General features: G+C 43.0%; 1 protein-coding gene across 7 annotated transcripts in view; it reads left to right on the forward strand.

Annotated features, from left to right (window-relative positions):
- Positions 1–1,000: 1,000 nt before the first annotated feature.
- The window catches only part of FRMD5 (FERM domain containing 5), a 330,792-nt gene continuing 320,059 nt past the window's right edge, over positions 1,001–11,733 (forward strand). For 2 of the 7 annotated variants that reach the window (XR_004274919.1, XM_032297635.1), the window contains exon 1: positions 1,010–2,031. Coding sequence is in view for 6 of the 7 variants with exons in the window: in XM_032297635.1 (XP_032153526.1) it covers positions 1,930–2,031 (102 nt within the window). In the remaining variant the exon portion in view is untranslated. Of the gene's footprint in view, positions 2,032–11,733 lie in introns of all 7 variants that reach the window. The other 5 variants (XM_032297637.1, XM_032297638.1, XM_032297639.1 and 2 more) reach the window with 5 other exon arrangements.

Here is an 11,733-nt window from a genome sequence, read left to right on the forward strand (position 1 = left end):
CATACAAAAAAAAAATTGGGAAAAGTATTGGAATCCGAAGACACTAGTTTTCTAGGCTAATGTAGAGCTTCCTTTTTGTTATATGTTATACCTATACACAAGAACAGTGTAAATGAAAATAATAGAAAATTATGCCTATTTTATTATTTTAAACTAATATATTTATTACATTAATGTTCTATGTAGACACGATTATTTATTTATTTATTTTTGAGACGGAGTTTTGCTCTTGTTGCCCAGACTGGAGTGCAGTGGTGCGATCTCGGCTCACTGCAACCTCGGCCTCCCGGGTTCAAGCGATTTTCCTGCCTCAGCCTCCCCAGTAGCTGGGACTCACCAAGCCCAGCTAATTTTTGTATTTTTTTTTTTTAGTAGAGAAGGGGTTTCACCATGTTGGCCAGGATGGTCTCAATCTCTTGACCTCGTGGTCTTCCCGCCTCAGCCTCCCAAAAGTGCTGGGATTACAGGCGTGAGCCACCGCGCCCGGGCCTGTTTATGTATTTATTTTTTGAGACAGAGTCTTGCTCTTGTCCCCCAGGCTGGAGTGCAATGGCCACTACCTTGGCTTATTGCAACCTTCGCTTCCTGGGTTCAAGCGATTCTCCTGTCTCAGCCTCCCAAGTAGCTGGGATTACAGGCATCTGTCACCACACCTGGCTAATTTTTTGTATTTTTAGTAGAGACGGCAGTTTCACCATGTTGGCCAGGCTGGTCTTGAACTCCTGACCTTAGGTGATCCGCCCGCCCTGGCCTTCCAAAGTGTTGGGATTACAGGTGTGAGCAACTGCACCGGGCTGACACTATTATTTTATAACGTTTCCTCCCATCAAGAACCTTTGAGAGAGAATATTATGTTTCTTAGTGAAGTTTTTGGTAAAAAACTTGAAGTCTGTAGATTTGGGGTGACAAAGAGAAGGAGACAATTCCTTGTGATGTATAGCTCCTGGCATACTTTCGTGTTTTTTTGGGAAAATCTGAAGACATAATTCCAGCTCTAAAAGTGAAAGGAGAAGATTCATTGCTTCCTCTGCTCCCTACCAGCTGAAGGAGCAGTCTTCTTTTGTCTTCTAAAATAAAAAGAAGGAGGCAAAGGGTGTTAGAGTGGAGAGTTTCTTGGCGGATTAAACCCGGGTACTTCAGAACCTCTGAGGTCTCTTTAGCTTTTATTTAAGTAGTTCTTCTTCCCCAAAATAAGAGGGTTGGAGCAGAGGCCAGACGGTGCAACTTAGGATACAGCACAGGTGGGGGCAGTCGCCTGATCTGGAGCGAGAGGTACCCGCATTCTGCAGGTGCAGGGACTGTGATCCAGCACCCGCAGCCTCCCCGCTCCGGCTCCCAAGAGGGCGGGAACCGCGGTGTTGCAGGGTGCGGGGCTTAGCTCCGGAAACACAGCTCAAGTGTATTTCAGGTGGCAGGCATCAATCCAGTTAGGTGCTCACACCTGGCCCGGGGGAGGGGAAACAGCATCCATAGGAACCACGGGGAGGACAGGAGCCCCTGGTTTGGGACGCTAGAGGGCTGGTCCGGCTTGACTAGATCCGACTGCTTTTCTGTGATTGCTTCTTTACTCCGCCCATCATCCCAGTGTCCTATCTCTATTGGCTCTTCGGTCTGCCACTCGGTTCCGCCGCGCTGATTCCCATTGGCTCCCTCAGGTTAAGGCCCCGCCCCGCGAGCTGGGCACTGGCAGTGGGGCGCCGAGGAAACAGAGCCCAGCGTTTGATCTGGGCTGGGGGGAGGCGGTGGCGGCTGAGGCAAAGGAGGAGGCTAAGGAGGAGGAACGAGGCCAGCGGGAGGCAGCGACAGCGACGGGGCCGGGGTGATGGTGCAAGTGCCCGGGGTCGGCGCGGAGCTGCCGGGCTGAGGGACGCCTGGTTCAGGGTCCGCAGCGCCGCCGCGTCGCTCCCGGGCGGGCGGGCGGGCGGGAAGATGCTGAGCAGGTTGATGAGCGGCAGCAGCAGGAGCTTGGAGCGCGAGTACAGCTGCACTGTGAGGCTGCTGGACGACAGCGAGTACACCTGCACCATCCAGGTCAGCGCCGCGCCGCCCCGCCCCGCCCGCGGAACCCCCTCATGCCCCGAGTCCGGTTAACTTGGCGGTCGGCAGCCGCCGCCCGGGGGTCGCCCCAGCGCCGTGCTTTGTCCGTTCCTGGTTGCGGCGGACCGCCCCAGTGCAGGGTACCTTCACTGGAGCCCCTGCCGGAGCCCTGGCACCCGGTGTGTCACCGCCGCCACGGGGCGAGTCTCCGTGTCCCACATCCCCAAGTCCTCCCCTGCCCTCCCGGGGTGAGGGCGCCCCGTCCTGGCTCCTCGAGCCCGCCCGGGTAGGGTGCACCTTTCCCGGGCGCCCAGAGGGAGGCGGGCAGGGCGGTAGGCTCGTAGCCCGGCCGCCCCGTCGGGGGCGCAGGCTTTGGCTCTCTGGCCAGGCAAGGACGTATGGCTGGCTTTTCTTATCTTTCTTTGGTTGGAAGGATAATGGTTTATGTCATAATTCCCCCCCCCCCCGCCCCCCAAGCATTTGTGAGTCAGAGCTTTCGGAAGGTAGAACTGAATGCAGCCCATGCAGAGTGGCCTATTGAAGGGAGCCCAACCCTCTGGGCTTTAGAGGTTTAGGCCCTCCCGGCTTTCGATCCCCAAATCTTATTGTGTTGGGCGGTTCTGGGGGGTGTGAGGTAAAGATTTAGCAACAAGTCCCAGCGATTTGGGGCTTGGCAGTGGAAGAATCGGCGACTTAAAAAAACGCCAACGATACGGTAATGCTGCACAGCGTTTCTTTCAGAACCTGGTATTTTTGAAGGGATTTTTACCTCTTGCTCCTGTTCCTTCACTACTGCTGTGTGCACGTCAGGAGTAGTAGTCTTTCCCGGGAATGCAGTCACAGCCCTCTCTCCTCCTTTATGAGAAAGTCAGAGATTGAAAACATTGACTATGCTCCCGTGTTTAGTTCATCAGCCAGGAGGATCCTGCGCTCATCGCCGGAAACTGCTCTTTGTGGAGAAGCAAATTGAGTTAGACCCGGAGGGGTCTCACCTGATCCTTTGCCTTTACAGCAGGAAACCAGAGGAGGCTTCTGGCTCAGATGTGACAGACAAAAACTGTCGGCCTGGGTCCTACCCTCGGTGTCTCCTTGCCCCCTGCCTCCTTGTTTATTTTTGCTGACAGTGCTCAATAGCGGAAAATAGCCGTGTGTGAGAAAGATGCTGGGTACTGTATGAGAGCAGCTGCTCTCTGCTGACTCTGTGCTCAGTTCAGCCTTCTCCTCACTTTCCCTTTTCTCCCTCCCCTCGAAACCAGCTCTGGGCATTAAGTGCTGACTGCTGCCAAAGATACATGAGGGCAGAGAAAGAACACAAAATCTCTTTTTAAGGCCACTTAAATACGGACTAAGCAGTCATAAAGATGCTAGCCATCAAGTGAAAGGATTTTTGTAGTTGAATATGATAGAGAGATGCTGTGTATTATTTCCTTGCTGAATGAGTGGAATACTACTTTTTGTTTCTATTTTATCGTTGTGCCATACCAGTTTTTTTGTTTTTTTGTTTTCCTGGGGTAGGAGAATACATTGACTTGACATCACCATTTCAGTATATTGTCTAGAGCTTTTTAAAAGTCTTTATCCTTTTGTTTTAAAATTTAAGGCATTTATCCAATAGCATATCAAGGGCAGTGTGAGCTTTAGGCTGCATGAGTCCTAAGAATACTTTTGGGGTATGTGAAATAATTTCCAGGGCAGGTCATTAACTTTTGCCAACGTCTGGAATACAAATGAAACACAATTCACATCACCATTTCACTGGAAATGATTGTTAACCTTGTGGTTTTAAAGTATTGCAAGGAGGCATATAGTTATTTTTTTCCCCCATTAATGAAACCTTTGAGGTTGCTTATTGGTATTATAATTGTGGTAGTTTTTATTGCTATTGAGGAAAAGAATATTTTTAAGTTAAACAGGACTTACTGGATTTGTGCCATATCCTACTATGATTGTACTTATTTTCCTACTGCTCTCATTTTACATTATTACAATTTAATTTTATAAAATACCTAGGCCACTTAAAAATTAAGCTTAGTGTAATATGGCCACACTGTAGTAAGTGTCCACTGTCTAGACACATTAATGATTGTGCATTATGATTCTTGCATAGAATCTGAAAAACACAGGGATTGTAAAGTATGTGTAATGTTGTCATTCTTTGGCATCACTATTATGAATTGCTTTTGTTTTTACCCATTTGAGGAAATGTAGAAAAAAGATAGTATCTTATAGGAAATTAACATTTTCTGCAGGTAGCTTTTTTGAACATTTAGAAATTGAGCTTTTCTTATCAACTTTGCCCTCATGCATTTCTGTAGTGTGTGCGTGCATGTGTGTGTGTTTGTGTGCATGTGCTTATTTGTTAAACATTGGGCACAGGGTCTTTTAAATCAGTATGGAAAGGATCTGTGAGCTTCTTATTAGGTTAAGCAATATTTCCAACATTTTAGGCACTGCGATACTGTATATTTTAATTTTTTTTGGTGATAATTTGAACTGGTTTTCCTTAAAGTGCTGTATGCCATATTTTTGTTTCAATAAGGTATTTATTTTAGAATGATTTTAGTGCCTCAGCATAATCAGAAATGTATCACTGGGTTAGAGTCATGATAGTTACATTTGGTAAATTTCAGTTGTAGGAAATTCCGTCAAAGTATTTGTCTATCCTTCCATAATGCAGCATTTATTCTGATCTGGCATTTAGGATGTAATTATTAAGGTAATGAAAATGCCTTATACCTTCTCAATGAAGGTTGCCACAGTTACCAGACTATTCTTTCACTCTTTCTGATATGCAAATGTATTTGTAGACCATGAGAAATGAAAGTATACATAGGAGGGTTGCAGTATAATTGCTCCTCTGCGAAGAACATTGTTAACAGCTCCCTGCCAGTTTTGAAGGTCATTGCCTCGTAAATGCAGATTTGGTCTACTCATCTGTTTTTCACGCATGTGTTTCATTTATGCATATATATATTTATTTACCACATTTATCACCTTACTTTGCTATTTAGGAGAAAATGGGGAAAATAAAAAATGAAAAGATACCTAATATCTTTGAACTCAATGTACCAAAGGAGTCATTTACATGCTTAGGCATGTAATATCATAAGGAATATATATATATTTAAGAAATGGGATCTTGATATATTGCCCAGGCTGGACTTGAACTCCTGGGTTGACGTGATTATCTTGCTTCAGCTTCCCAAGTAGCTGGTACTACAGAAGTGTACCACCATGCCCATGCCCAGCTTATAAGGATTAGATTTTTAACTATCTTTCTTTTTTTTTTTTTTTTTTTTTTGGTGACCACCCTCCGCCCGCCAGCCCAAGGTGGACAAGGAGAAGCTTAACTATCTTTCAGCTTATAATAGTTTATAAATTATAAGAATATATATCACAAAATTTCTAGTAGAAATATGTGTTGAAAAGATATCTGTTTTCAAGTCAGAAATGTTAATTTTTTTGTGATTACTGAAAGGTGAGCTACTCTAGAAATGAATTTGGTTTTACTGGCAGACACATTAAAATAATAGATTAAGCAGCCAGGTTAAATTGTGCAGTTAAATAAGATACTATCATAAAATAGAATGTGTGTGCAGAGGCAGTTCCACAGTATAACCAATATTTGGATTTGATTGTGGCTCAACCACTTAGTAGCTGTGGTAGCTAGGGTAAGAGAGGGAGGTAGAGAACAAATGTATTGACCCCTGTGCTTGCCAGGCACTTTGCATGCATGTTATATCATTTACCTCCAATGGCATTGTAGATTGATTCTATATCCATTGTTTCATGGAAAGAAAATAGGATTGTGGATTGGTGGGAGAGCTGTTGTTAGCCGAATGGCTGACAATTAACTATGCATTTTGTTAGATAGTTTGCCTTACATCAATCATTTGAGAGGTGGGTGGTATTATCCCTGTTTTCCAAATGAAAGAACAGGTCCAGGAGGCCAGAAGAACTTGTTCATAGTTAGTTGCTGGCCATACTGTATTTAAACCCTGGTCTTTTTGTGTTTTAATCCCATCTTTGTTTCCTCCATTCTGACTCCTCAAATCACTTCACATTTCCTCATCTATAAAATGTGAATATTAAGACTTACAATAAAAATAAAGTGATTTGGAAATATTATAAATAATAAGGAACATTTAAACAGGATTATATACTGTACATTGTATCTTATTCTATTCAAATAAAAAATAGAATTGGGAAACGTTTTACTTTTTTTGAAAACAAATCAACTTTAGCCTTAGGTCCCCGTGAAATGATTTCTGATTAGTTTCAATGAAATTGTAAAATTTCAGGCTGGCATAACTCAATTCTTTTTTAAAACTCTTCTATAAAAGACAAGAGTTCATGTTTACTTCCCTTTTATCCTACCAAGCCTTATGTTTGATAGGGGCATTTATTGCCTTGACTGTGATTTGTATTCTCTAGAACTGCTTCATATTTGGTAAGTGGCATTTTTGGTTTTATTAATGCAAAAGGGATATTGAGATGTTGTTAGAGAGCTAGGATAATTTTATTCACATAGAAAAAAAGGCAGGGCACTGTGGCTCATGCCTGTAATCCCAGCACTTAGAGAAGCTAAGGCGGGCTGATTGCTTGAGGCCAGGAGTTTGAGACAAGCCAGGGCAACATGGTGAGACCCAGTCTGTACTAAAAAAAAAAAAAAAAGGATTAGCCAGGCATGGTGATGCACATTTGTAGTCCCAGCTACTCAAGAGGCTGAAGTGGGAGAATCACCTGAGCCCAGGAGGTAGAGGCTGCAGTGAGCCACGATTGCACCACTGCACTCCAGCCTGGGCAACAGAGTGAGACCCTGCCTCAAAAAAAAAGAAAGACACTAAGCTACTGTATTTTCATGAATTTTGATTTAAAAAAAAAAACAACTTTAACAGGTAATTATACTGCTTCAGGATCTCTGTTACAACAGCAAGTCAGTTAAACTCCTGAAACCAAGATAGTTCCAGAATTAACCTTCTAGAATCCTAAAAGCATTTCTATTCAGTTTCTAACTTCTATATTAAATATTTATTGTATAAAACTAATGCGTATCAGCCTGTTCAGTATACAAGGTACATTCTAGATAAGCAACTGTTCTCTCATTCTTTCTCTTTTTGAAACAGTCTTGTCTGAGGAACTGTCAGTGATATCCAAGAGAAATCTAGAAGCATTCATTCACCACAGAAGATTTTACTCATGAGTATTTGTATGAATTTGCATTCTACTAAATGCTTGGAATGAGTATGCTAGATGAGGCAATTCAACATAGTGTCTAATAAAAGAGCATGTGGTTTCTGAGTCCTCTGTATGTTACATTGCCCAGAGACTCATTTATCATGTCTGTGCTATCATTAATATATTTTAAAAACAAAAGATGTTTGCCCACATAAAATCAGACAACCACAAGCTGAAAACCGAAAAATAGTCATTTTTGTTATACATTTGTAGTGGTTTATGAATAGCTATGAAAATGTATAACCCAAAATAAGATGCAAGGCATTAGCTTTAGAAGAGATTTACCAATGATACATTAACTATTAAAATATTTTCAGTTATTTTAAGAACTTGATTTTATGGTAGATTATGCTTTAGACTTTATAATAGATTAAGAGAAAGCTATAAATCATCAACCCCAAGAATTATCTAATCTAGTTCAGTACCTTTCATAGAGTTCAGTAAATATTTGTTCTAATTTGTTTACTTCAACAATTCAAAATTTCTTATTCCTGAAAGCAATAAACAGTTGCAACAACTGTATAACTATAGTTTCATTCCATTCCGTTACAAACCATTTTGCTGTGGGACCCCTCACCCTGGTTGAGAAGCACAGTATGTTAATATGGTATTTATGAGGTCTTTGAGGTCTCTTATAATTTTCTGCAATTTTCCTTTGGTGAATTAGTGGAGTGCCAGTTGGTATAGCTCCAATGACTTTTTGGTTTGTCTTTTAGGATTTCAGAATTTTCAGGTCCCATCACCCCCTGCCTCTATCTCTGCAAGTTTAGAGGGCTTAGATCAAATGAATATTGTGTGACGCAGTGCTTCATGGAGTGTTAGAGTGCTTCCAGAATTAGGATTTTGAGTGTGGGGATTACCATAGCTACAGAAGTTTCCTGCATACCTTTCCCCTTAGTCAGTACCCCATAAAACAGGAGGCAGACCTCCTCACAGCCTCATTTTCTCACCTCTTGCTCCAAGAGGAAGTGAACCATGCTTCCCATCCTGTTTCTAGTTACATCTAAGTTGAATTCACTTTTGATAGCCTCATCTATAACATTCTGACTCTGCAGACCCGCTTTCATGGAGTAGCTTACAGTGAGCTGCTCTTCCCTCAAATGTGCCTAGTTAGGGCTTGTACTAAACAAGTGAATATCATGGAATGATTGGCAGCAACCTTATTGTTTCTGTTTCTCACTTCTGTAGTGTCCAGGAAGGGCAGTGCTGCTTTCCTGGAGGCCAGGTGATGGTTGTTGCTCCTCTGTTTTCTCGCCTTGACCCTTTGGGGCTTAGGCCAACCACCTCAGTGGTTTTCTTATGCGGCTAAGAAATCTGAAGAATACTAAAGCATCTCCATTCCCATGTTGCAGGGAGAAGGGTGTTTCCCCTAAAAGAGCAAAACGCCAATTAATATGTCTATCCTAGCGATTGAAGCAGGTCTTCCATTCCTTTTAAGACCCTAGACCCTGGCGACCAATAAAACTCTTTGGGCTTTTGGCTAGGTGTGGTGGCTAGCCAAGCCTGGCAATTTGGGAGGCTGAGGTGGGTGGATCACTTGAGGTCAGAAGTTCGAGACCAGCCTGGCCAACATGGTGAAACCCCCATCTCTACTAAAAATACAAAAATTAGCCAGGTGTGTGATGTTGCATGCCTGTAGTCTCAGCTACTCAGGAGGCTGAGGCAGGAAAATTGCTTGAACCTGGGAGTTAGCGGTTGCAGTGAGCTGAGATCTTGCCATTGCACTCCATCCTGGGGGGCAGAGTGGGACTCTGTCTCAAAAAGAAAAAAAAAAGGTTTGGACTTTTAAAAACACTGTAAATATAGGTAGAGCCAAAGATAAATCAGGGAGAGCAGAGGGTCTGAGTTCACATACTCCAACCTCCAGTTTCTCCATGAGGTTAAAACCGTCTCAGAGAAATTTACGGACATTTTGTCTCCCATGGTCAGCATGTGATCCTCATTATTGTTGTCAACATTTTGACCAAGATAGTCCCCTATATTGGTTTTTCATCAGTTGTAATTGTTATGTTTTTTCTAAGGATTCTGTTTTACTTTTATGGTCTTACCAACTGTCCAGTATTATATCCTAGATTTGGGAGGCAGGAAATTGTTAAGACTTTTACTTAGGTTCAAATTCCCCAGGCTTTTGCCTGCTACCGTTAGACTAAACACAAACTTGTGTGAATCAAGTTCTCTAAAGAGATCCTTCCGTGCCATGCTCATGAAGGCAAAATAATTGGGCCACATGCTTGGCAACCACTGAGTTTGTGTACAATAGCTCCATTCACTTGTCTACAGAGAACACCCCTTTGACAGTGATTATAGCTTTCAACCCCCCACCCCTCCACTTCTGACTCCCTGAATTACCATGACCTCATCTGCTGCTTCGTATTTAGAGGCGCTCTGGACCGCTCCAGAAATGCCTAGAACTCATTCCTGTGTGTTAAATTATCATTTCAAAGCCTCAGACAACCACTGGCCACCAAGAGAAACCATTCAAAATCAGGACCAAATCTAGCTATTCTTATGCCTTTTTTGAGTCATTTTACTGTGTCACAACTCAGGGGTTCTTTTGCTTCAGTAGAAATTTTGAGGTCTCTCAAAAGCATGGAAAATGAAATAAGGAATTGGATAAAGCAGTGGCTCTCAAAGTATGGCCCCTAGATAGGCTTTATACATATTACGCGGGTACTTGTTAGAAATGCAAATTCTTGACTCATTCCAGACCTAGTGAATCAAAAACACCAGGGCTGGAGTCAGCAATCTGTTTAACAAGTCTTCCAGGTGATTCTTAAGCTTGCTGAGGTTTGAGAATCACTACTACAGGGTTACAGAGACGTTTTGTAGGTAAAATGGACAAGTGTTGATTGACTGGATGTAAATTGTGAGGGAGAGGGAGAGACAAAGAATGAGTCTCACATTTCTTTTTTTTTTTTTTTTTTTTGAGACGGAGTTTCAGTCTTGTTACCCAGGCTGGAGTGCAATGGCGCGATCTCGGCTCACCGCAACCTCCGCCTCCTGGGTTCAGGCAATTCTCCTGCCTCAATCTCCTCGGTAGCTGGGATTACAGGCATGCGCCACCATGCTCAGCTAATGTTTTTTTTGTACTTTTAGTAGAGACGGGGTTTCACCATGTTGACCAGGATGGTCTCGATCTCTTGACCTCGTGATCCACCCGCCTCGGCCTCCCAAAGTGCTGGGATTACAGGCTTGAGCCACCGCGCCCGGCCTGAGTCTCACATTTCTAACTTTTGATTTATTCCTGAATTGTCTTAACAGATTCTCTACCCTTGCAAGGTAAATGCTAGGTTGTCTACAGATATGCATACCTATTTTCAAGCAGGTAGGAGTCTAAATTAGATTCTGCAGTGTGTCATTATATAGTTTGATGCTGTTGTATTTATTGGTTAGTATTTTTTGTCTCCCCTGACTTAAAAACAGTATGATTATTGTATGTTTGCATATTGTTTTTTCAAACAAATTTTGTTCACAATTTGATGTACTGGGGGAAAGGAAGAATCAAGGCCCCTGTTGTCGAAGGACTTACAACTTAGGGTTTACAAACACATAAATAACCAACTATAAACATCATAGAATTTGGAGCGAAGACAAGGGGATATGTTGTGGCAGTGCAAATTTGGGTTGGGGTTTGGGAGATGGGGAGGGACTAATAATTGTTTTTAATAATTTTAATAATTGTTTTTCAAAGGAGATGAAATTTGAACCAGGTTATGAAAAATTGCCAAAAGCAGGGCCAAGTGCTATGGTTTATACCTGTAACCTCAGTGCTTTGGGAGGCCAAGACAGGAGGATCCCTTGAGGCCAGGAGTTTGAGTCTATCCTGGGCAACATAGCAAGACCTCGTCTCTACAAAAAATTTAAAAATTAGGCTGGCATGGTGTATGCCTGTAGTCCTAGCTGCATGAGGGGCTGAGGTGGGAGGATTCCGTTAGGCCAGGAGTTCGAGGTTACAGTGAGCTATGATTGTGGCATTGTATTCCAGCCTGGGCTACAGATGCAGACCCTATCTCTTAAAAAAAAAAAAAAAAAAAAAAAGTGCCAAAATCATAAAATGGCTGTGAGTTAACAGCAGACGACTACTTCTTCTTCTTCCCTTTTTTTTTTTTTTTTTTTTTTTGAGATGGGCGTCTCGCTCTGTTGCCTAGGCTGGAGTGTAGTGGCGCAATCTCGGCTCATGGCAACCTCTGCCTCCCGGGTTCAGGGGATTCTCCTGCCTAGCCTACCAAGTAGCTGAGACTATAGGCGCGCACCACACCTGGCTAATTTTTGTATTTATTTATTTATTTTTTAAAAGGAGTCTTGCTCTGTTGCCAGGCTGGAGTGCAGCGGCACAATCTCAGTTTACTGAATCCTCCGCCTCCTGGGTTCAACTGATTCTTCCGCCTCAGCCTCCCAAGTAGCTGGGACCACAGGCTCGTGCCACCACGGCTGGCTCATTTTTGTATTTTTAGTAGA

Source organism: Sapajus apella, unplaced genomic scaffold (assembly GCF_009761245.1).
Source record: "Sapajus apella isolate SASKATOON/1434 unplaced genomic scaffold, GSC_monkey_1.0 scaffold37, whole genome shotgun sequence".
In the NCBI taxonomy this organism is placed as follows: Eukaryota; Metazoa; Chordata; class Mammalia; order Primates; family Cebidae; genus Sapajus; species Sapajus apella.